This window comes from Calliopsis andreniformis, chromosome 8 (assembly GCF_051401765.1).
Source record: "Calliopsis andreniformis isolate RMS-2024a chromosome 8, iyCalAndr_principal, whole genome shotgun sequence".
NCBI lineage: Eukaryota > Metazoa > Arthropoda > Insecta > Hymenoptera > Andrenidae > Calliopsis > Calliopsis andreniformis.
In genome coordinates, this window is record NC_135069.1 from 11,743,759 (window position 1) to 11,771,280 (window position 27,522).

Below are 27,522 nucleotides of genomic sequence, written 5' to 3' on the forward strand. Positions count from 1 at the left end.
TAAAACACTTCAAATCGTTTCGAATATGTTTCGAAGTTTAGACTTTCTGAAAGTCTTGATGAGTCATGAATCTTAGATTTTTTATAGGTTTTGACCCTTGAAAGTCTTTGAAGTTTTGATGTCTTGAATTTTTTGATAGTCTTAAAGGTTGTGTAATATAGGTCTTGGGAGCTGGGTAATAATTGAACATCTTCCAGAAGCATTTCCAATATAACTTTCTGTTAACAACAAGTCTACGCAGTACTATTAACAAAAGTAGTAAAGACTGTTTGAAAAATTTAGGTTGTTTTTTAAGACTTTCAAGAGTTTTAAACTCCGAATCATGCTCGTAACTTAGAGCTCTTGAAAGTCTTAATCATTTTGATCTTGAGAAATAGATAATAATTCAATATCTTAACAGCATTACCAGCGTATATTTTTGTTTAAACAGTGCTATTACCATAAAGTATTAAAGAGAGTTTGAAAATTTTGAGTTATTTTTCAAGACTCTTAAGAGTTTTAGGCTTCGAATCATGCTCGTAACTTAGAGCTCTTGAAAGTCTTAATCATTTTAATCTTGAGAAATGGATAATAATTCAGTATCTTAACAGCATTACCAGTGTATATTTTTGTTTAAACAGTGCTATTACCATAAAGTATTAAAGAGAATTTGAAAATTTTAAGTTATTTTTCAAGACTCTCAAGAGTTTTAGGCTTCGAATCATATTCGAAGTGGTTCCAATCCTCATAGTCTTGAACAATTTCGAATCCCTTTGAAGTTGAGATTTGAACTCCCGTCACTATGTGGGTACCTTAGGTCACAATAGACCAATGTTTTAACAAAACAATGTAATGTTTTAGTAACGACATTGTCTTTGAATCCCCAAGTAAGAAGATCACCCTGTATCTTGTCCCAGTTATAGGACACTCTGTGTACTATTCCTAATGAATAGTTGCAGTACTGTAGACAACGTAATGAAATCTGCTAACTCGAAGATGTAAGTTTGGAACACAGTAAAGAAGTTGTTTGTGTAACTTACCGAGAAACGATTTCCACTTCTCTTTAGGGAAACGGGGCTCTTCTCGCAATGGCGCAGGTATGTCGAGCTTAACAACGCCATTCCCAGAACCATTTGGTAACGTAGGATGGCGTCCAAGACCGTCGATTTTCTCGTCTTCGTCGTCCACGTAGTAATCGGAACTGGACGCCACCCCGGACCACTTGTCCTTGCTCTTCGTTGGTGCACCAGGTAATAACGGCTGTCGTTGATAAACGTCACTCGATTGTGCCATTCCGTTACTATTTCCATCAACCGCCGCCTCAACGTCTCTCTCGTGGCCCTCACCGGTGCCCAACGGCCGATCGAAGCTTCCGTAATCACTATGCAGACTCGTGACCTTGGGGTCCAATACCATCCTACGAACAGAAGATGCAGTCACAATCATAAATGTACGTCTCTTTGTATAGCTACGCTCGAGTACTCGCTATGTTCTTAGTGAACACTAATTTGACAAGACTCATAACCAGGGATCGAAACAATTAGGAAACTTCTGCATAGGTTCTATTTAAAACGTAGCAAACATGGGCAGTGGAAGTTCTTTAAAAAAAGTTTTCACGTTAGCTTCGATGAGAATAGCTAAAAGAAAGTTCTTGAAGATACAAGTTTTAGTCTGAATAGAACTTATGACATGTAAAAACAAAATTTTTTCTGTAATAGGGACAGATACTTTATTTACCAATATTAACAAAGTAACAAGTTCCTTTTCCTGTTCAATACTTCTTATGGAACGATTATTTAGGTACTTATGGTATAATTTTCATATCTTTTACTTTAAATCGACATATTACTAACATGATGTAATGTTCTTAGCTAAAACTAGTCTCTAATGATTTTGTAGTTTTCATTATTTTATAGAACCTTTTCTAATAAATGTTCTAGAATAATTTGTTTCCATGATTACACATTTAAGTATATGAATTCTATAATATTTGTCCCACAAAATCGCTTTTAAAAAAAGTTCTTAAAAATAACATTTTCTTCTATAGAAATTCCATAAGAACACATACTACTTTCATTAACAAAACATATCAGTTCCAGCAGGACCTTTCTAAAACTGAAAGATAACTATTTCGATCCCTGTCCATAGCCAAACAACTTACTAAACAATTAGAAACACAACTAACGTAGGATCTTTTACTAATACGTTCCGTGCCCATGGATGGTCAATTACACTATATGTACAATACTTATACAATATACTTCATACTTTTATCAAATAAACTGAAGTTAAAAAACTTCTAAAAGCTAAAAGTTTAAAGTTCTATCGCAAAATTTGGAATTTCACTGTGACACAAATTGGTTCAAGTTGTACCATAAAATAATACCAAGTTTTATGAATACATTAACAGAAATTAAAAAATTTTAATGAGATTGCAGAAACATAAAAACCGATATGTAAGAAAATTGTTTGACCTGATGTATGTATATCATCCATTATAAATTCGAGGCTACACATAATAGTGCATTGCATCGAAACTATTTTATGAAAGCATATTAGTGGATATTATGTGTTACATAATCGATTTCTTATATATCCTAGAAATATTATTGCTTACTGTTTAATTGGTCGACGTCATGTTTACATGATCTAACGTTCGAATAGCTATCCTCTGCTACCAAGTAGATAAATTAGTGTTAATTTAAATGGATGCGGTTTGAATGGTGTAGCCACTAGTACTCGCTAAGCCAAACAGCTTTAACGAATACTTAAAACTGTACGTTCGCGAAATTTATTAATACTGTTCGCGTTTGTGTGAACACAGAACACTGCACGGCAGGGAAAGTCTCTCGACGTAGCAATTCAATTGTCTAGACTCTAGGGTGTAGATGGCCACATTAGTTGTAAAGCAGAGACTGTTCTTTCAGAATTTATCTTTCAAAGACTTGTAAACTTAAGAACCAAATACACTTTTTCCTCGTTCTTGTCCCGTCTGTAACTTTTGATTCAGCCTCGCATGTCTGTTCAATTATAAGACTGCTCTGAAACAAGCGACCACAATAAGCGTTTACAACAAGCTCTCAGCAGTTGATCCAAAGCGACACAAAAAATTCAAAATTGTCCAAGATACATTATAAATAGTATCAATTCAATCAAGAAAGTTTAGAAAGTTCAAGAGAAATTGTTTCATTAAGAGAAGAGCGAAATACTATGCAAATTTAATTAAAACTTGCCATGTATATTGCAACAAAATAATTCTTAGTACCATTTTTTAATTAAGTATACTTGCCAACAAAACATAAATTGATATTAGTAACACGTTTAATGCGGGTTGCGTGACGTACGCATCGCGAGGATTTCCTATTCCCTATGGAGGATGACATGAAAAACCACTTTTTTGTTGAAACCTTATACAATATTAAAAACGCTAAAAATGATTCTGTTAAATAAGATGAAGCAGCATTTTATAGAAAATTCGATTTCTATTACCAGCAAGTCCTCTCAGTTTTTAATGCTGCATCGAATATGTTAAACTATGAGAGGGAGATAACTTTATAAATTAGAAAGTGATAAAAATTGCTTCAAACATGCTACATATAGCAATAATATTCTGTATTTAATAACATTAGGACTGTTAACCCTGGAATGGCACATTGGGGCCTTTCATGACTCTGATAAATTACTGATTTTTGTCTTAGTGTGCTACAAAATAATGGCAAATAAAAGTGCTTTTTAATTTTTTAAAGAACAGTTTAAAACTTCTTTTTATAAAATTATTAATAAATTTTTTACACAAAATTTGTAAAAATCACGTTAAACCTGAAAGACTCAGTGTGTCGTGTGGTAGTCCAAAAAACAGTTTGTCATTCCAGGGTTAACATACCAACAAAAACTAAGAAATAAGTTTACTATGATTTTTCACCAATAGGTCGCTATTCTCAGTTGTCTTTTGTTTCATATTAATGATGAATCAGTTTTATTTGTAAAAGGGATCACGCACGATCAATAATATTGTCAATACTTTACAAATTTTGTATGCGATCTATACTAAAGGAATAAGGATGAAATATTAATAAAATTTTGATTTTTTGTTCAATACTGGTAGTGATGGAATGTTGACAATAATATTGACCATTTGCGGTTGAAGTTCAGTATCTGAAACCATTATTCATATCATACGTTCAATTATTTTTTTTCTCTTTTTGTTAAATCAATCAATACTAGCGTGATTCGTGTGTAACCAAACAAATATTCTTAAGTTATGTAATAAAAAGGTTTTGAGAGAAGAAAATGTTAATATTATTAAATGACTAACAATAGCCATCAGACTTACATCCCATGGCACATGTGGATGTGGAACTATATTACACGAGAAATAAAAATTCAAATGTAATAAGGGTGAACTAATGCAGCAAATAACAAGAATATGATCCAAAATAGCAATAGAGTAGAAATAATAAAGTCAATGCCATATAAATGTTAAGCAGATGTTAATACAGTGTAGAAAATTTTCTCTTTTATATTCAGTTACTTCTACTGTAAAATAAATGATTCTCCATTTTTGCTTCAGTAAAAAAGGTGGACTCCTGAGGCCAGTTTTTGAGCCTAGTATCAATTTGATTAAAATTGTAAAAGTATACTGGTATCAGCAGGTCTTACAATGTTATAAAAGAATTTAAAAAAAAAATAAATAGGTACGAAATTATAGACGATTTTGATGCTGGATTGTATAGAGGAAATTTTGCACCTTTGGGAAAATAGTAATATGTTTCATACTGTTAAAATAATAAAACACCTTTCATAATTAAAGTCACATAATTTCTAAACTTCACACTTATTACATAAAAAACGAAAATTTAAAATTTTTAAAAATAAGAAAGTTATAACAGCTTTAAAAAATATAACAGTTATAACAATTTTAAACTTAATTTAGTTCGAGAATCATATATCACCCTGTAGCTGTAGCAAATGTATTTATCTTTTTGTATTAAGAATAATGTATGTATCTTTCGTACTTTATTCATATAATAGCATATACAACTGAAAATCCAAAACATATGTTATATAGTTTCTGATCTTCATTTAATAGCTTATACAACTGAAACACAAAATACATGTTACATAATTTCTGACTAACTACTTTGTTTCTTATCTTTTGTTGGCAAGACCACTTACGTCCTACTCTATTGTAACTATACACATATAAACTTCGCACGCCACAATTGAAGCGAGAGTAAGACAACACATAAACTTGGCAAACTAAACCAACCTTACCCTAGTTGGTTGAACTCTAGGAAGAAGTTCAATGTCAATGATTAAGTACGGGTTTCACCCAATTACTTGAAGTATCATTCTCTACTGTTCATAATCAATTGGTCATCAAGATTAATTGTTCATTTAACCATAACTTCCAGAGCAATGATTATATGGTCCGTTTATTATAAAAGTGATGTAAGACCATTTTTTGTAGCGAAATATTTAAGAGTTTACATTTCCATAGGTTCAAAAATACTGATCAAATCTACTAATCTTGTCCATGAGTCTATAAATGTGAATACATATAAATTCATTATACAAATAATTTTTAGGAAAATTAACTAAAGTAGCTAATATCTAGTTTTTTTTATCATAAATAGTTTTACACCATATTTATTATGATTAAATTGTAAAAATCACAAAATTTTCGTTTTCGAGATTTGTTTGTAAATAAAAATAAGAAACAAAATATTATTGTTTAATCTAAATATTTCTTTACATATTGTTCAATCACACTGTGTTTATAAGGCAACTTTTTCTTTTTCATTTTGGATCGTTATGTGGCAATATTTTGACATATTTATGACACACAAAAAGTATGTGAGATAATATACATATATCCTTATATCTTTCGCACGCAATGGGTATAACATATTTATACGGAGTTGTTAATACAGAGGCCATAATCAACACCTTTTTTGTAAATTAGATTAGCTTTCAGAGGAAAATTAATTTATATTTATTTTTAATTTAAAATTTATAAAGATAAATTCTATAGTTTCTATATCATATTTAATATTGAATTAGACTACTGGAAACAGACTTTCATTACATGTACAAAGTTTGTAGATATTTTCAAATATAAGCTGTAAACTGTGAATAAATAAAGACTTTATAGTAAATTAAAATTTAGGTGCACACAGTCAACAATTTCGTCGGTCTAAAGATCGATTATAGTCTAAACAATTCTTTTTCTATATAGTGGATAAGTAAACTAGCGATACATAAAATTATGTTAAATCTATAATCGGTCTTTAGACCGACAAAAATATCGGTCCTGTGCGCCTATATATATACATATATTATCTTCTCCCAACTTATCCAAAAAATGAATTTGATCTTTTATAGTAAACGGTCCATATAAAAAATTATATAGAACACTATGTGGTTAAAAGTCAATCTATGGTACCGTATGCACTCGTTATCACGAGACTCTATTAACAAAGAAGCACTTCGATAAGACAATTTTACAGACCTTTAACAGAGAAGTAAATTGTAAATACAACGTGACAGGTTTTAAGTTGCAACTATAATTACCGAAATTTAGTAGACGAATCCGAAACAAAATTCACTTGGTTCATCAGAGAAATGCCTTCGAACTCAAATCCCGCTTCAATTTATATATTTTTCAACTTTTATTCCGTATATTTTATCCGTATTGCAACAGTATGAAATATATTTGCTATAATAGTGATGTTAATGTGTTCGTACCCTTAAATGTCAAACTTCTCTTTACAATATAACACAACATTTAGTATCATACATTTTACAATGTTATAAATAGTAAATTATTAATACCATTTTAAATGAAATTAAGTTAATCCTTTTAGTACACTCGAGCCCATATATAGTCCTCCCGGAGTATAAGCTCTCTGGTCGGGACTCGGGACCGCGAGCGTTTATCCCGAGAGGGGCGCTAAGTTCGCATTACATGTGGCTTCGAGTGGGTGGTTTGTTTAGACGACTTTAAACGATAACGTCGACCCTCAGCGGCGGTGCTCGACGATCGAAGAAAAGGATAGCTTTGGAAAATGTTGAGAGTGAGTGAGACAGAATAAATGATAGTCGAAGGAAAGGACAGTGCATAAGAACGAGTGAAAGCGAATGAGAAAGAATGAACCGAAGCTAAATGCACGCGATCCGGGGCTCGAGCAAGGAGCTTATGCCATGAGAAAGAGTGAGACGGATTGGGGCTGTATGCAGTAAGCATCAGTTCATTTGTCCCTTTTAGTCCCCCTCACTCTTTCTCATGGCGTAAGCTCGTTGCTGGAGCTTCGGAACGCGTGCATGTAGCGCTGTTTCATTCCTACCTGCTCACTACCTCTCCATCTTTCGCTCTTTCTCATGACATAGCTCTCTCTCTATCTCTCTCTCTAACGACAGAGACTAGTTGCTCAGACCTCAGACCACGTGCATTTAGCATTGGTTAATTCCGAATTTTGTAATATGTACGTACATATTCGAAAATCTTGCACGGGCAGCGGCCATAGCGTTTCATTGTGATTATTCTATTTTCCAATTATGTTGTATTTGGTCTTATTTTCATAGGAAAATTCACAGTAATGTATATAGTATAAGTAGAATAAAAATATTTTCATAAGAACAAAAACCAACAATTAAAAAATTTAACTTTTCGTTTTCAGTCGTGATCTTTAAATGCCTTCCTAATTTATTAAGTACCAACTTTCAACTTTCCATACAGCAGTCCCGCGCGAGCCGAATCGTGTCACATTTCACGCTTCATTAATTTCGAGAGGACCCCCAATCCACCGGTGGTGGGGATAACGACGAGCGTTTAGCCCGGGAGATCTGGCGAGCCCATACACTGGAATTACTGTATCGGCTATTGTAAAGACTTTTCTGTTATGTGGGTACTACGAGGGTTAATAACCTCCCACTTATAAACCAAGTGAACTTCGTACTCGTCTACTGAATTGCGATGATCATGGATTCAAATTAATATCTTTTATAGTGTATACTTTAATTATTTCTAAAATATTTTAGGAAATGTTATCTTATAAAATTTGATCAAAAACCAAGATCTCATCAAGATTTCGTTAAAACAAATAATTGCACCAATGGTTAGTGCCACTAACGAACAAGTAAGATATCAATGTCTATAAACTAAAAAGTGTATTATACCCTAGCGATCGCATACCCTCTACTTTCCACATGGAATAATAGCTAGTATAACTGCGTAACCACTCTAACCAAGTCGCGGACATTGTGCTCCGATACAGCGTTAAGTTTAACTAATTTTCATATGACCAATTTTAATACGCTTGAACTTTCGAAATACTGTCTGCACCAGTGTGTTAATCCACAAATAACTAGTTTCGAGCAATCAAGCGTTTTACAATTTTTCTCGAATTATATAAGAATGTAATAACAATTTTCGTAACATACTATGTAATATTATTCATTAAAATAGTCGTTTAAATATAAACATAGTGGTTTACAAATAAAATAAAAACGTTACTTCGAAGAAAACATCAAAAAATGTAAAAAATTGTTATTACAAAATGGCGTATCATTCAATCGCATAGATTTGTAATGGTGTGTGAACTGACAAATAATTATCTTTAATTTAACTAAAATAATCTATTCTGGGAATTCTGTTAACACAGTTATTAATATAATTCATTAAAATAATTATTTAGATATAAGGATAGTAGGTTATAAGTAAAATATAACCTAGTTCGTTTAAAACACGAGAATTAATTAATTATCTAATTATTATCATTAGATAGAATTTAAAAAGGGTATAGTGTACGCCATTATTAATATTTGCTTATTTGTACTTGCTAATAATATAAAAAATAATATTAAAGAATTAAAGATTTTAATTATACTCAATTCGTCAAAATAATTTTAAGCTTCCAAAATTTCAAAAATTTGTACTCAAGTACATATTAATAAAAATATGATTCATTATGTTTTTCTTAATAATACTACATTCATAACTCCCAAATTCGATTTCTTGTGGGTTATATTCGGCTGGGCTTAAGCCTGTTGCCCACTTAACAAGACAGTACATGAATCGTATCAAATTTAACTTCAACGTATTCATACTATTCTATGAGCGGTTCACAGGACAAAGTGATTAATTCCACTTCCTGAATTTTTTAAAATTTTAGTTGCCAAAATGTTAAAAATACTCAACTTCTTTTCTTCCTATAAAACGTCAACTTAAAAAATGTTGTTTATTTTGTAACAATATAAATACATTTCTTCAGTTTAATTCACTTAATATTCTTGAATTTGATTGTTTAGGTACCTATTTTGTAATGCGTGAACTCATCGAAAAGGTACCTAAGTTACAGTTATGTACTAACGCACGGGCATTTCTCGGATCCGTGAAATGCAATAATGGAATATAAAATATAAGAGCCATTACACACGGTCGACTAGTCGCCAGCATCATAAAGTGCATGAAAATATATGAACGGTTACACACGTAGTCGTCTGGCTTTTGCTCTCTCGGCGACCGTGCGTAAAGTTATCTTATCTTAAAAAAAATCTTAAAAAATTCTTATTATGTCACCTTTTTGAAAAAAATACTAAGAAATATATTGCTTTTTCTAGCTCCCCCATTTGATTGATTATTTTAGTAACCAATTGAAGCTTTTAAAAAAATAACTGCACTAAAATAGTCAAAATCGAAAAAAGTTGTTAAACTGCACATTAACCTATGTTTGTTTTGTGAAGTGAACCGATTTGTTGAACAAATTACGCATATAGTTCAAATGTGGGCGTATCCACCTGGTTATACCTAACAGCGTCGATACTCTGCTGGTGCTGTGCTGTTATGGATGGATGAACATATCCACATTTAAATTACATGTTTTATTGTGAATACGTTGACGTTAATCTGGTCTGGTTCATGCGCTGTCCACGTGCTGAACTATTAAGTGGACGACAGGCTTTAATAATGACGCGACTGTGACGTCAGCAATCTCTAACAGCTAATTCCGCATGATTCCAACGTCACGTCAGCGGTCGTCATAATGTTAATTACCAGGGAAAATGGCTGGAATTCGCAAAAATGCACCTAAACGAACCACATTTAGTAAAAACATGTTCTCAGACGAGATCTATTGGATTACTACTAAATATGATATGTCAGCTAGTAAGCAAAACTGAATCTTGTTATGTATGTGAGAGACACTACTCTTAGTCAAAATAATATAATAGACCAGATGTCATCAGACCCATAGGTCTGTAACTGTTTACCCTTAAAGGCCTATGTAATAAACACTGTGAAGTCTTAGTCTGTTTCCTCACTCAAGTGGACAATAGACATTCTGTCGTGTCCTTAACAGGTGTTACAACAATTTAATATAACCCATTTCCAATAAGATCAAATTCAATATGCAGGGTGTATGTTTGTATGTAAGAAGTACCACAGGTATGGATTCTAGACATAAAAATGAAGCAAAAAGTTTGTAGAAACAAATGCTCGATATCACTTTGTTTTCAGGTTACAGCTTATTTTGTGTTGCAATAATTGTTCTGTAAGGCATTTGTTATTTTGTGTTTCAATAATTGTACTGCTCGAGGTGACTATCAGCAGCTTTAATACCAGCATGAATAAGTCGTATCATCAATTCTCCGATGTGTTCGAATAAGCCGCGTGTTGTACGGATGTGACACCAAAACTTTGATTTGACTAAATCTGTATCTAATGTGTATTTTATACGCGGAAAGGGTTATTGCAACATAAGATCAATTGTAACTTAGAAAGTTTTATGGGGCATATGTTTATATGAACTTTTTTCTTATTTTTATGTCTAGAATCTAGAATTCTTACTTGTGGTACTTCTCACATGCTAACAGACATCCTGTATTTAGCTCAAATAGATAAAGTTCTATCTATAAAAGGCCTAAACTGATCTTGATCTAAGGAATCTTCAAACGACTATGAAATACAATAGAAGACACAACATACATAATATGGGAATGCATAACCTACAAATTGGCTGAAAATATAACTTTTATTAATAGAAATATGGATGCTAATAGTTGTATTGAGAGTTTGTGGTATAATTTATATAACAATGCTTTTAAATTCGGCATGCAAGAAACGTACTACTTTCAAATAAGATAACGATCGCAAAACAGAGCGAAAGAAACAAAAGTATTTGTTATACAATGTTCCAAAATAATTGTTTGTTCTTTCTCAAAGTCTGAATATTAAATCAATTAATTTCTGGCATTTAGTAAACACAAAAGTATGAAAAAGAAAAATATTTACTAAGTAAAACTAGTTTAAAATGGATGTTTTAATAAAGACCAAAAGTTAATAGAATTTATGCCAATGTAATTCAATATAATGTAAAATTTAAAGAATTTTAAACTTATCGTATTGATACATGTACAAATACTTCTTTGACCCTCCAATGTTTATAGTGTTACATTATTCTTTCATGACACAATAGATATTAAGAGTAGTTATTGTAGAGATTATATCTGTATATAAAAGACTATTCACAAGTTTTGCCAATGCATCAGTTGCTGTATACAGTTATTGTAAGGGAACTAAGTGTACCAATATATCTTTTTTTATTAACTTTTGTATGACCTGTTATGTACATCCTTTCACTCTTTGTAGCAACAGGGTTAGGAAAACCAGAAATGAATATGTATATTTACTGTTCACTACCAAGTATTTCTTCATTATAAGTTTGTTACTACGTTTACTGGCAATATGAAATTACTTAGAGCGAATGAGATTTGTTTGTAAAGCGTTATCACTCACAAAATAGCCGAGATGATGTCAAAAAAGCAAAACAAAGAAAGAGTATATTTGCTTTTTCAGTAGCTAAACACACAGTAACTAGATTTATAGTATAATTTTCCAGAGTTGAGCCCTGGGCGTGCCAAGCGGCCGGCACATGGCCCAGCAGGGACCCAATGTTAGATGCGTATTGCAAGCAACGTTGTCAGATTGTGTAGCCAATCGGATCTCTCTTTCTATTCTTAGGAACAAGTGCGTCTTTCTCAGTGACTCGATAAAGCAAATTCCTTCATTTGCAAGACTCCCCATGCTAAATTGATTAGTTCTCTTGTATTCGTTTATCAATCTAGGGGATTCTGATACCGATTTAACATTATACGGGCCTGCAAGAAGTTACGAGGTAGTTTAAGACATTGTTTCGCCTGTTTTAAATTTGAGTTAAATGCAACTGAGTTGTCCGCCATTTTTTCTGTGTGACACGAGCCTCCCTAAATGCCAATAGGATTCGATACCCTTGTCAAACGCCATTGAAATAACGCTAAGTGGCCCCGCTAAGAAGGAAAGACGACAGATGCGAGACAAAAATAGGAAATATGCCACGTTCTGTAAGGACCTACGCCTAAGTATGCGTAGATAATTGGTTAAGGTCCAATGAATAGGACGTGCATCGCGTTAGAGAAGCACCATTCACTAGTTAGAGAAGCGACAGCATTGCAAGTTAGAGGACCCGACCATCAGGGCTCAACTCTATAAAATCGAACTATAGGTAAAGATTGTTCACTTAAAACAGTTGTATAGTTGATTCTAAAAAACCGTTCGTAACCATTTGATCTCAAATTAAAGAGTATACCTTTTAACTGATTTATCTTCCGTTAAAATTAGTACTAATTTTAAGTAAAATAGTGTAAACGAACTTGATTTGAACTCGTAAACGTATTAAGTGTGATAATTGGCAAATGGTTCACAATTCACAATACACAATTTATCTTGTCGGTCATTGACATGTGTATGAAGACAGTCATTGTTTATACTTGACCGTATTCGATAAAAACCTGATCGTATGAAAGTCTAAGTTATTTCATAATTGCTTCTCTGTTGAACAATTCCAAAAGACCATTCCAAGCTACAAATGTTACAAAAACACCAAATTGGACTATCGGTATGAGTTGCCTGAAACCTCTTTCAGGTAATAAATTCGTTAGTGAGCTGTAAGCCTATTTCCTTTTGTCGATTTCTACTTTGCATGTCTTTCAAATACGGGTCACATGAAGAATGCTCTAGTTGTGTGGCTATTATTAGTTGTGAATCATTGATTCTGCTTAATTAAGGGATTACACCCACCTAGGGACCTGCAAGAAACTTATAAGGTTGAGAATTTAAAAAAAATATGAGTGGAAATAATGCAAAATGTTTTCCTATTAAAAGATATATTTCCTATGTATATTATCCTAAATTTTCATGAAGAAATATTATTAACTACACGAGATATATACTGTCATCAATAACAAACGTATCTTTTTGCTTTTTAATATTCCCTAGGACAAAGGATGCACCTAAAAGCAAAAAACTGAATGGATGTTAAAAGTAAAACAAAGTCCTTGATAGAAAAATGATGAAGTTCTTGACGATCTCACTTTTTTAAATTTTATTTTGAATTCTTCAATAATTTAAAGAAAATAATGGTTTTTCATCGATATTCCATACTTCAATTTTACACAGCTGCCGTTTTGTAATAAAATGAAAAATTAAAATTCGGACAGCGTAAAGGACTTCTAAATTTTATCTATTTTTAATATTCATTCGGCTTTTTGTTTTCAGATGCATCGTCTATGCTAGAATGCTAAAGAATGCCCACCAGCATACGCTTAAAAAACACGTCTGCTATGAACGCCAATATGCCTTTTAATTAATAACATGCCTTCATGCAAATTTAGATGGTAAATAAATATTGATGGTAACTGTTCGTGCAGAAAGCCGTAATATAAAACAATAAAAATTTCTACAAGTAAATTTTTATATTAAAACGAATACTATTAGCTCAAACTATTATACAGAGTATCATCATTTAAGGTTTGAATTTCGTCAGAATCCTCGATGGGTCTTCATTAATGGGAAGCCACTATAGTGGCGCTTAGTAACCAAAAGGTTAATTGGAGATAAAAATTCTTCTCTGTAATTGAGGTAATCAGTTTTGCTTTATCATGCCATTAAGGGATAAAACACAACTACACTAGTTATTTATTTTATGGCTTCTTTACCTCTCCGTTCTGCCTACGCGAACTGAACAATCGCTTTTTGTATAAAATAGGCTTGAAAACGTAGTAGATATAACATCTATCTATTGCAGCTACAATATTCTCTTGATATAACTTCTCATCACAATGTTTGTCATATGTAGCTTAGATATATTTAAAGCGAAATGTTTTACTTGCATGCAGTGTCATGTACAGTTTTTATAAAACTAAAGTGGACTACTATGAACCCTATGACTAACAAGCTCATATCGAGAAAAATACAATTTAGATAGGTAAACATACACACGATGTTTTATTGTATTACGCAGTGGTTTTTTAACACGTTTCATTTACTTTTACATAGATTCTTGAATACAAATTCTTTACTTTTATATGGACTTTTAACACGTGTTATTATTAGTGCGTATACCGTCTCTATACACATTAGCACTCTTCGACACCTGGATTTATGACACAATCGGCCGGCACACAGCTATTTAATAAGTATCATTACTGGTCTAATTATTTTCATGTTAATTGCGATTAACAAGGAGTCAAGATCCTAAAGTCTAATGAAGGATTTTCTAAATCCTCTTCACGTGTTCCACATTGCTTTGCCCCTATGTCCTCCATAGCGGTTGACGTAAATCCACAGAAAACTCGCATGTAATCAGTCAATCACAAAATTTATCACCTTTGGTTCCGCCCATTCCGCAAACCCCCCCTCACTCTAACGTAGTTACAAGTGGAGAAATAGAGTGCACGTTCTTTAACCCCCAAACCAACTCTGATTGGAAAACATAGGTCATACCTTACCAACGCAGATTTTAGGAAAAACACTCTGTCCTACAAAAATTCTGTAACTCTATTCTGTACAGACCTTAATAAAACATGACTCTAAAAATCAATATCTACCGTTTTAAGTAAATCTGTGTAATGTGCTTGTCGGATAACGGTCAAAAACAAAAAAGGAAAAAAGATGGTTCTCACTGTTGAAGTTGTCAGTGTGTCTTAACACACTGAAAAGTGGCTTTCGACCCCCTGAAGAAAACAGCTGCAATGCTAGCGAAACGTCGGGAAATCTCTTCTTCCAGAACACGGCTTATACCCCAAAATTTCAACAGTGAGAACTGTATGATGCCGGGCCGTGAAAGCCTCAAATCTCCCCGAAAAAATGCGGAAACACCAGTCAAGTAATCGGGACTTCTTGATCAGTACAACCGATAAGAAAGTGTTTTACATTATCCAATAGTTTTTTTTTTATATTCAGGTGGACTCGAAAATTTGATAGAGAAAAATTAGAGGTCGTAACTGAGTTTTTAATTTTAATTTTAATATTACATTTAAAAAGCTTATTTGTGTACATCTGTTTGCTTATACAATAAGTAAATATTATGTTGTCAAAACAACAAACAAAAATACCTATAATTTTGTTTTCGCCACTTAAAAATCATATGAGAAAATCCGACTTACACCACCCCACAAATAGGGAACTACCAATCAGAGCTGACTTTCTGTTATTTTTAATACTGCTTTAAATAGTTATGCATTTCACATTCTATTATGGTGGAAAGAATATATCGAACTGTCTATTTAAAAAAAAATTAATAAATCTAGCAATACAATCATGTTTTAAGACAACTTTCTGTAAATGTCCGACATTTCCCCAGTTTTCCCTCCAGATAATCACTGCTTGGCCTTAGTGCCCGAGATATTTAGCAAATCTTACTCTACATTTAGATATATATAATAATTAATTAATTAATAATTATTGCATTAAATATCGCCATTTAAATATCTCAACTCTTGTTCAATTTAATTATTGAATTAATTATTCAACCGCTTGTGTACGACGGTTATCTATCTGGTAGTGTCACTTGACACTATTGCAATTAATACCTTTGATAATTGTCGACTATAGTCGACTACAACATTGCGACATATCGACTATATCATCCGACCGCATGAAAATTGTAGCTCAAAACCTAATAACTAAAACCTAATACTAATTTATCTCAAATATTATTAATACAATACTTAGTATCAAAAATATTTGTATATCTCGGAAATTAACGTAACATCGAATGGCGGTTACATACGACATCAGATACCAGAAATTTCAGAAAATAATTCCAGATGACAAAATTGGAGGAAAATCAAGAAATATTGAAATTCCACTTCAGGCTTTGATTCGAAGTTATTAGTTGTTAGGAAAATGAAATGTGTCTGGCTTAAAAACCCATTTTACTCATATAACTACGTCAAACCCGGCTAATGCACGCTGGCAGTAGATTATATCCTAAATCAGATATAATTCTCGCGTATTTTATGTATTTTTCACAATTACTAATTCAGAAACGAAGCCATGAACGCAATTTTGTCATTTGTAATTTTCGTTCTATTTCGGCATGTAGAATCACTCTAAAATCTCTAAAATTTCTAACACCTGCTACCAGACACCCTGTATATATAAAAAGAAAGTTCAAAATGTTGACCTTAAGCCATCAAAATCAGTAAGGTGAGTACTATTCATTGTTAAAACTTTAGCAAAATTGAGATCACTGTTTCAGTTTCCCTTCTTCATGTTTAAAAAATCAGGATTGCCTTAATTTAAGCAATTCATTTATATCAGCATCAGGGTATTATTAGACGTTCAAGAAGTCAGTAGCCGCATTTACAAATCATCATAAAAAAAGCATAGACTTATCGTTAGTTGAGACTCCTGCAAGTTTTCTGACCCGAAATATCTACTTTTTAACAGTGATTGTATACCAACAGTAAAATAAAATTGTATATGATTTTTTTGTTTTACCCGAGTCATTAAACATTAATAATAACTAAATAAAACCGTGAGTGCACGAAACAAATTCTTTGATATTACTTCTAACTTTAAAGATTAGTAAAAGTTATTGCAGCACAGGACTGTTCAAGAATTTGTTTATACCACAGAAGTTATCTACGAAGGTGAAATTCCGTCCTTTTTCAGGACAAGCTTATGAAAAATATATTATTTATATTTCCCTTACAATATCGCATTCCGAAGTATAAATGCAATCGTGCATTTTCTTCGGAAACAGTACATGTACAGTATATGTAATCTATGGACAATACTTCAAGGACTAATTCAGTACTTAAGAATAATGAAAAAAGTTCATGTAAACATGTGTTCCATTTGACCTTTATGAGATACTTGTGGGGATACTTGAAAATCCTAGTACATATTCGCAAGATTGATTGAAAGTATTGAAATGCTCCAATATAAACTTGAATAAGGGCCTCGATAAACTCAGATAACATCAAGCAGTATTGACAGAGTAGTTACGTTGATGGGAAGATGTCTTTCTGTATGCGTTGAAATGCAAGATAATCATTTTGAACATTTGTGAAAGTAATCAAACACGACATGACAGAATTCAAAACTTGCTATATCTCGTGAACAAAGTTAACCGTTTAAGTGCCAAGGAGCGATTTTGCGCTTCTCTGTCGCTCGAACAATGCCAGCGCTCTGGACTGCGAATCCGACGATCACAACACGCCCGACTGTTACCATTCAGTTTTAGATAATTTAAAACAAAATTGGGGTAATATTACAGTTTACAGACGTACTTGTTTTTTTCTTATAAACAATCATGACTATAATAATATAATAAATTTAGTAATGTAAAATAGAGTATAACAGAATATGACACGCGCTATCGCGTCGCGTGACAATTATCGATTGGGAAATAATGACTAGTGGCACTCAAACGGTTAAATAGAAGTATTATTTACTTATTACGGGACATCCTGGAAGTATAGTCGATGGCGTGATATAGCGATTCCAGTAAAACGGCAGGGTATTGGTCCTTCACGTTTCTAACAACCGACGTTGCGGTAACAAATCAGAGACTCAAATACGAACCAACGTATTTTTTCCTGATTCCTTTCAATTCGAAGCCTTAGCAGTTACAAAAGCCGCGTTATCATCAATACAGAATTATCAATGAATTACGTAATATCTAATTATGTAAAAATTGCTAACACTTACCATTTAACATCTACTTCACTGAAATGTCCATTTTTTTGCATTACTTTCTTTACTCTTTGTAATATTTCATTAATTATTAATGCTGTACTGATGGTAATAAATTGTAGAATAATAAATCTTATAGAATTAAGACTTGTTTTTTACCTCTTTTGCTATCTTTGGTGCCTCGAATTGGTAGGAATCAGGAAAAGATATGTTGGTTCGTACCTGCGTCATCAGTTAACCACCATAACGCCAATTGTCAAAAGTGTTAAGAACCAATAGTTTTACTGGAATCGCTATATCCCGCCGTCGACTATACTGTGCAGGGCTGGTAAGGTTGCATGTGGAAAAAATGCAAATCTATGTAGTTACTGTAGATAGAACTGTCTAAATTCACATTTACTTTTGGACGATTGAAATAAGCTGCTAAAAATGTAATATGGTGTTATCAACACATTGTGATGATGACTAAGAACAAGAAAAATATTAAACTTTATGTTATTCACCTTCATAACTCAAAGATACAGGGCGTAAAAAACTGCTACAGGTGGGTTCTACACCCTTCGTTTTAGTGAAAGTGAAGACTGATGTAAGAAAGATGCCTTAAAATTTACCTTGTTCGACTTTTTCAAGACCTTTTTATTTACAATTTTTTTATTACATCGTACTATTCGTCATGAACTCAACCATTCTCTTGAAAAATGATACAAAAATTTCATCCATTTTAAAACTCACTTTACTTGTGATATACTTAAAAGTACATCTCACAGTCAAACAGAATGTAAGTAGCGTGTATTAATTGATATTGGTGTAAAAAGAATGCCACAAAAAATTCACTACCACTGCGGAAAATGGCGTTGATCTGTGGGGGCCTTTATTTCTTAGCATGTAAAATATATCAAAATTAAATAAGGAATAATAAATGATCGTTATAGACAATAGATGCAGATATAACGTGTGCATTTCTATACACCCAAATTCTAGCATTCTATTGGTTGAGGAGATCGCTACTAAAAAAAAGAGTTTTCATTCGAAAACAAAATATTTCAGTAGCGTCCAGAGTAAATAGTCTATTTTATTTTAAATCGTACATGTAATTTTGATATTTTTATTCTTTTTTATTTCTATTTTATTTTTTATATTAATTTATTGAATTATTTATTATTTAGTGGTAACGATAAGACTTTTTTCTGAAATATCTATGTACACTCAATCTCTTTTTCGCGATTGGTATAAATAGTTTTTTACTATCTTAGGACGTATTTCCCTTTATGATATTGTCATATAATGTTTATCAACATCCGTAATAGGCATAGATCCTATTAGAATAGCACGAATTTGTCAGTTTGACACAGTCACTTAGTAGTGTAACTACTGATACAATATTCGATTTAGTTGCAATTTAACATTTTCATTTGAAAAATCACTTAAACCATATTTGAAATAATTATGTCGTCATATTTCAATCTCTTAAGCGAAGAAGATGTAATTGCAGAAGAAGGTGTCAGTGAAAAGATTCCACTAATCCTGGATGGAAAATTTTTTTCTATTAGAGAACAGAATTCAAGTGGTACTCGTCTTTCGGCTGAATGTAAAACTTGTTTTAATATCATCAAAGGAAGTTTAAATGAAACGTCCGATTTCTTGTTACATCTATGTACTTGTCACCCAGGAAAGATGATAGAATATGATCGCTATCAAAATACTTACAAGACCGTAAAGAATAAACGAAAAGATGGAAGCGACATATCTGAGAAGATTATTGTAAAAAAGAAACGGACCGATCAAGACAAGGCAGATGAGTTAATACTCAATTATATACGTGCACATGACAAACCTTTTACAACAGTGGAAGAACCAGAGTTTAAAGAATTAATATCGGAACTCAGTAAATTGAAATCAGAGGTAAAATGTATGTCTCGTAAGAGTTTGACTATAAAAATAAATACAAAATATAAAGATATGATAGAAAGTATAAAGGAAAGCTTAAAAGAGGTAAAATATGTCTGTACAACTGCTGTCATATGGTCATGCTTTCGGAAAAGCTTTCTTGGAATGACTGTACATTGGATAGATTCGAACTTTGAACGACAATCTAAATCTATAGCTTGCTCACGATTAGAATATCCTCACAAGTTTATTCAAGTTGCAACATTAATTATGGATGTGCATAACCGATTTAATTTAAGTCATGATAAAATTACATATATGGTTACGGTTAATGAAACCAATTTCATTAATGCGTTCAAAAGATTTCTTTATAGTGCTCAGTTGTTTAGAACTGTAGAGCAAGAACCAGAATATACAGAACAAGATCAAATATTACATTTCTTAGATATGGGCACTATTTTGAATGCAACAGATGCTAGAAGTAAGTATTATAATTTGCCTAAGCATCATAACTGTTGTAGTCACACACTGTGTTTAATTGCTATTGAAGACTCAATTAAAGTCGCCGAAAAACATTCAAGTTACAAAAAAATGTATGAGTCTGCGATGTCAAAATGTTCGGCTTTATGGATCAAAATTAAACGCTCTGGATCGAATGCAAATAAAATATATCGCAGCATTATTGGCCGTTCTCCAAAAACCCCTTGTCCAAAGCAATGGAATTCTGTATATAATAGTATAAAAGAATTATTGAGTGTAAAATCGAAATTATCAGAGATAGCTAAAAGCTTGAACATATCACCATTCACTTTCACAGACATTGAGTTTCTAAAAGAATATGAACGCTGTATGCGACCAATTGCGCATGCTTTAGAAAAATTCGAAGGTGGTAACGTTTTTATGGGTGACATGTTTCCTTGGATTTTAGCAATTGAACATGATTTACAAGGTATCGGAGTCGGTGAGGACACAATAGTTTTGAAATATTGCGAACCCTTAAAACTTTATTTGATATCAAGTTTAAAAACCCGATTTTACTATTTGTACGAATTTTCGAAGAATACAAACGATTATATAATTGCAACTGTTACTCATCCGAAATGGAAATTACGGTGGATCCCAAAAAATTTCAAAAAAGATAAACGTTCTTATATAATAGAAATAGTACTAAAAGCTCTAAAAGAACTAGCAACCCCAAAAATAGAAATTGAATCTTTTATATCTTCACAAAGTAGAATACAAGACACAGAAATGAAAAATTTCTTTTCATTCGTGAAAAATACTAGTGCTATTACTACTAAAATTGCAACACTGGAATTAATGCTATACTTAAAGGAGAATGATTCACGAATTCAGAGTATTACAAAACACAAACATATAAGCCAATTATTTATCAAATATAATACGCCGATTCCGTCGTATGCTCCAGTTGAAAAACTGTTTAATTTTACTAAATCAATTCTTTGTTCACGAAAGAGCCGCCTAAGTGATGAAAAATTCGAAATGTTAACTTTGTTAAATGCAAACAGATATACTTAAAAAGTAAAGAAATTTGGAAATATTATGGATTTTTACGCTTTAATATTATATTTTTTCTCAATCTATTTTGATTGTCAAGAAATATTTTAAATACTATGTTAAAATATTGTACTACAAAGTTAAAATATTTTATTTTATGCTCTAGATTCTAGATTATCAAAATAGAAACTTTTTATTGAAGAAAATTGGGAAACTATAAATCTTTAACCAAATCAAGTTTCAATTTACTACTTGTTATTGCTATTATTATATAAATAGATACATGTTTTCGTTTTAATAAATCAAAAATAACATTAAAAAAGTATGTGTTGTATTATCCGAAAAATCCATTATCCGACACCCACGTCTCCCAATTAGTTCGATTAATCGAGGTTCTACTATACCTGAAATATTTTTTTTATGAATATCTTAAGCCCGCTGCAGACGAGTGTCTTTTTGCCACAGCGCGTTGTTGCAACGAGGACAATTCCCAAGTTTCAATTGTAGAAAACAAAGAAGGACATGCGAACGCGGCAACTTGGCAGCATGTTTGCGTATTTTCAAAGGAACGCAGATCCTGCTTCGCCACTTTGCATGAATTTGCCGCTACAACTTGCCGCGTTCGTATTCCTTTCTTTGTTTTCCAAAGTTGAATATTGAGCATTAACCTTACTGCTACGCTACAACATGCCGTGACAATCCCCGCGGCGACAAAAAAACCTTACGAAGTCGAAGGCCTTACGAAGCTCGTACTGTTACGTATAATAAGCCCGTACTCCCTTTTGCGCCAAATACAAGGTGTCCCTGAATAAGTGTAACTCCCGAGAAGGGATGATTCCTGGGGCAATTCTAAGCAACTTTTTCCCTAGCGAAAATGTATGAGGTGGCCTTTTCGCTACTGTTCATTTAGGAGTTGTTCTATCACTTCCTGAATTGTAGATCTAATCCTGAAAAATTGAGATGGTCCATAGTCTCTCTTGAACCTAGCGATTTTCTATTATTCCTTGTCGAATTTCAATACATGAGCAGCTTAGACATCAAAATGAGCAATTCCATAAAACAAAAAACAGAGAAAGGTGACAACACGGTACGTAATATATTTAAAAATTAAGCTTAAAACAAATAAACACAATAATATGGCATAGTCAACTTTTTAAAACATAATTAATTTTGTTCCTGTATTATTAGGTTCTTGATTAATAACTTAAAAGTTGTCAAAATGACTTTGGAAATATATTAAACAATTATTTAGTAACCACACATATTGTTACTATTGTATGACATTAAATATACAATAGTTATGTAGGTACATTCAGTTTGTGAAAAGTTAATTATTAATCGCGTACTTCGGCGATAAATTCGAAATTTTTACTAAAAGTTTTTACTAAAAGAGTTGATTATATAGTTGATTGATGATATATATAGTTGATTGATACTGTGTTGTCAATAGCATACCATTTACATTCCTTTCAATAATAAGATATAAATATATTAAAAATAAAGTCAGATCTAAAATTAATATAACTTTGAGATCATTTTTCAAGAAAACGATTGAATTGTGACCCATGGTTCCTTTAACAAGTTTGATCCTCGCAGTGGACAAAATGTGATACAATAAAAAAAATTTAACTCCGAGAAAATCGATGGACATCCCCATTTTGCAGTACCTTCCTTACGTCGATTTCTACCAAACCAAGAATGTAGAATCCACCTGTGGTAATTATGTCACAACTTTTTTACTCCCTGTATATGCAGTATATAAATTCGTTAACAGTTATCCATAAAATGTTATGAAAAACTAATAATTACTTATAATTACATTAATTAGGCAAGTCTTATTTTTATATCAACAAACTACGAAATTTATGGTATTTTATAAATTTGTCAAGATAGCTATGAATAACGAGAAAAATTAGGAATAGTTCACTACAAAGGTCAAATTTTACAATGAAATTGCAGAACACGATCTCTTTCTTTCTTACAAGGCAATACATTATATAAACTTATTGTTCTTTTCAAAAAATATTCGTAATAGAGTTTCAATTACAATTTTTAATTGTATTTATGAATGTTATTTGAATAAGTAAGCTTAATATTTTTAATAAAACATCTACATCTGTTAGGAAAAGCTTATTTCGTCGATCAATGAAGGAAGCTCCGAACTTTTGAATAGCAGTGTACATACATATAATGGCACTGACGATGTAGCTGAATGAAGTACTTAAAAATGATCAAAAGATGATCGACTTCCAAATTGAGATTCTCATTTCTCAATTATCTCATCTACTTTTGTATGTCACGACGACCCAAGCAGCCAAGTAATTTATCGTGAGACATTCGAGTATTCGGCTATCTCATAAATTAACAGCTCTAATTTAGAATAATCTTCAATCAACAATGTTATTTGAAAACAAATTATTAAATAGAGAATAAGTGTCTGTTATATTATTACGCTTTAAAATAGTGTCGCGTCTTCCAGCGTTTTTGAATGTCTCTTTTCTGCTATTCATTAACCGACAAAATGTGATGAATTTATAATATTTTTCGCTTAATTGCAACTTTTTCAAACTCGAATAATTGCCATGAGGACATTCCTACCTTCACATTAAGCTTAACTTCTAGGAAGCTATTTGGACCTGAGCGAAAGCTCGAATTAAAAATAATAATCAAGTCATAAGAAGGCTAAACTGCGTAAGCCTTAGCAATCAAAAGTATCAAGTTCTCCACATTTCTTATCGATTTTTAACAAAAATATCGTCAATCAATCTTCTGACGAAAATGATACTAAATTCGATATAATTTGGATTATTTATAATTCGGACGAAACAATTTGTAAACATTTAAACGAAATTTAGAACTTAGTTCTCTAACTTTTTTTATTGTTCAGTTGACCAATTAAAAGAGACTGATAATCAGCGACCACAATTTGATTACGGACTGTTTAAATACACGGCATCACCAAACACGTATTAGTATTAGTACACGTTCAAAGGTCATACAGAAGTATTCCCACTTGAAGACATCAATTTTAGGCAATTTTTAAGAGCTTTGAAATTTCGTTTACATCTTTAGTTATTTTTTAAGATAACGCAGTGTAATTTTCATGCAATTACCTTTACTATTACTCAAGTTATTGCTTGTTTCCCGCAATGTATCGTTTTGAATGGCTGCCACAATTCACGTCGTTGCACTCATCTGAAGTAGAAAAATCAGAGATAGTCTTAGTCAGTATGAGTGTAGAACCATCTGAACTACAATAAAGTAAAGAAAATATACTTTGGCAAAATAGCAGTCATGTAAAGCCAAAATTTTCTTTTTATCGTGGAATTTTTCATTTTTTCGAGTGATAAAAAAACTATTGCAGGCAGACACTGACATAAATAGTTAGTTCAAAGGATAAAGGATCATCTACTTTATATATGTATAAAATTTGAAGGGAATCGGTTAACTCATTATTCAGATATCATGACAGCCACTCAAAACAATACACTGCGGAAAATATGCAATAATTTGAATAATAATAAAGATAAGTGCATAAAAATTCCACTGTTTTCTTGAAAAATAACTAAATATGTAAGGAAAATTTTAAAATTTGTTATCTGTAATTACATAATGCCTAATTCTTTAGTTTATCGCCTAAGTATAAGTACCCTTTTAACAAAATTTGCTACAACGCTGGTGAATCATCAGCTACTATTTCCTTTTGGTGGCGACTCCAACGAGGAAGTCTAAAATCTACCAACTTTAACCAAATTTTGCAAAAAATATGTGCACATACATATAGCACGATTTAAATGGTATTAGGTAGAGAAAAGTGTCCAAACTCAGATCCCTCGGCCTATGTCGGGCGATTTATTTCGTTAAACATGCGTTGCACTCAAGTGGGGAATCGTATAATTATTTTAGAATAATGTCGTAAAACAATAGAATCACGCCCACCATTTTTTATTCATCATTAGTGAATGACGTATCAATTTCCATTTTTATGATTAATAATACTGTTTCATTGTGTTTTCTCTTCGACATAATTTAATTTCTAAATTAGTAAGTATTAGTTCCTCACTTCTAATTTATACAAACAGGGTAGATATAACAATCTATGATTTTTTAACTGTTTATTTATGCTAAATAAATCATTTTATTATATAACCAAAGTCTACTTTCAAGTCTTTTCGCAAAAAAAAACATTTATATTAGGCAGTCTTAATATGGGAAAAATAGGGGGTCTCACTTTGAAGTCAGACTTTTTCTAAGTTTTGACATTCCGTCGTAAATTCGAAAATACTCTTCACTATAACTTTTTACATGAATTCTGTCATAGTACATTTTTAGATGACTAATCAAGGAATCTTTTACCATTAAAACACTGATTTTAACGTAAAGGCTTTTATTCTTTACATCTTCAGAAAACAGTAGTTATGATATCTGTATACCCTCCCAATTAAGCTATACTAAATACCATGTTACTCAGACTACTATTAACAAAGATGGTTTAAGATTATGCAAATTGCATTTTTTATATAATTTCGTTATAAATATTGGATATTTTATTATAAAAATTGGATATTATTTTCGTTCGAAAAGCATAAATGGATTGGTGACCGTTGTATCTTTTAAAATTCTAATAAAAGATGTGGAACTTCATATTTTTGATTGTTAAGCCTAAGCGCATGCAACTCACAGTTTTGTCGGTATAACTAAAGACGGATTACAGACTGAATAATCCTTGTCTTTCTACTTAATGGATGAGAAGGCAATCGATACATAAAACTCTGTTAAATCTGTAATCGGTCTTTACTTAGACAATTGTCAGTCGTATGCGCGTAGACTAAAGCCTACTTCTGTCATTTTTATAGTCTTCTTTTTTTCACATGTCTAGATGCCCAAAAGGATCTACTTATGTCAGTACCAAGATACACCGCCGCCCAAAGATATAGGACGACGTCTCTTATTACTTTTTATATTGTTATCTAATGTGGACTGATCTTTTTAGTTTTTATCTACATCTAATATGGAAACTTTTTTATTGCTATACCTTTTTGATTATGTATTAAATTTTCAACAAGTAATTTCTACTCTTTTACTAACTGTATGGATGTGATCTCATACTTTTAGCTGACAGTGTACGTGACATATCGAAACAATTAGGGTGCGAACACACTATTATCACATGAACTTACGTTATATACTATGCAAATTCATAGTATGAGCTGACGTTCTTCCCTTGTTTTAGGTCTATTTTGCTATAATATGAAACAAATTTGCTATAATATGTGACGTGATAATAGTGTGTTCGTATCCTTAGAGTCCATGACGTGAAAACCAGGGTACCTAAAGAAGAAGCTCTAATTAGCTGAAATTGATGGTATAAACAGTTAATATGTAGCAGAAATTTAATGATTTCATTAGATATTTTCTATTGACAAAAAGCATTAAGATAGAGTTATGACTTCACGAATTTCAATCACACTTTTTGTAACAAACTTAAGTGAAAGGAAGTACATATATATGTAAACTGCATACAGATAAAATTCAATGACCATTACAGTATCTGATATATGTACATATATTTAAGCGATATTTTTAGAGAATGAGGAAAAAGAGATTGGAGATTGGATGCAAAGAATTGAAGAGCTGAATAAAAGTTACCCCAATATTACATTACATGCATAAAATATATTGTGTACAGGCCCAATAACTTGGACCACTTTAAATATCTCTATTATTTTTAGTTACATGGAAAAACTTTATTTACGAAAGTTAGATGAAGGGTTAGATGCGATTTTTCTCTCAGATTGTGTAATGCAATTTTTCCCTCAGGTTGTGTAAGTGTAATTATTATTCTGAAATAATAATGCTTCTAAAATGCAAAAATGAGAAACGATACGATTAACTCGTAAAATATGAAAAATATATAAAAAATAATTCTTAACTAAATAAAATTATAATACAACCAAAAATATTTGTTAACTTACTTTTCGCACGACGGAAATTAACTTTTTAACAAGATCCACTAAGAACGAACTTCCACTGTTCGTGCCATTTCAAGGAACGCTGACAAAGTGACAATGCATTTTAAACAACTGAAAAGTGTAGTCGTATTTTTAAGAAAGGAAAAT

The 27,522-nt window shown here is 31.9% G+C and overlaps 1 protein-coding gene across 9 annotated transcripts in view; it reads right to left on the minus strand.

Moving 5' to 3' along the window:
* LOC143182513 (phosphatidylcholine:ceramide cholinephosphotransferase 2) overlaps positions 1-27,522 on the minus strand; it is a 72,067-nt gene that overhangs the window by 31,907 nt on the left and 12,638 nt on the right. For 7 of the 9 annotated variants that reach the window (XM_076383541.1, XM_076383537.1, XM_076383539.1 and 4 more), the window contains one exon: positions 1,020-1,396. In XM_076383541.1, the coding sequence (XP_076239656.1) occupies positions 1,020-1,396 (377 nt within the window). Of the gene's footprint in view, positions 1-1,019; positions 1,397-2,596; positions 2,812-24,516; positions 24,599-27,522 lie in introns of those variants that run through there. The other 2 variants (XM_076383545.1, XM_076383546.1) reach the window with 2 other exon arrangements.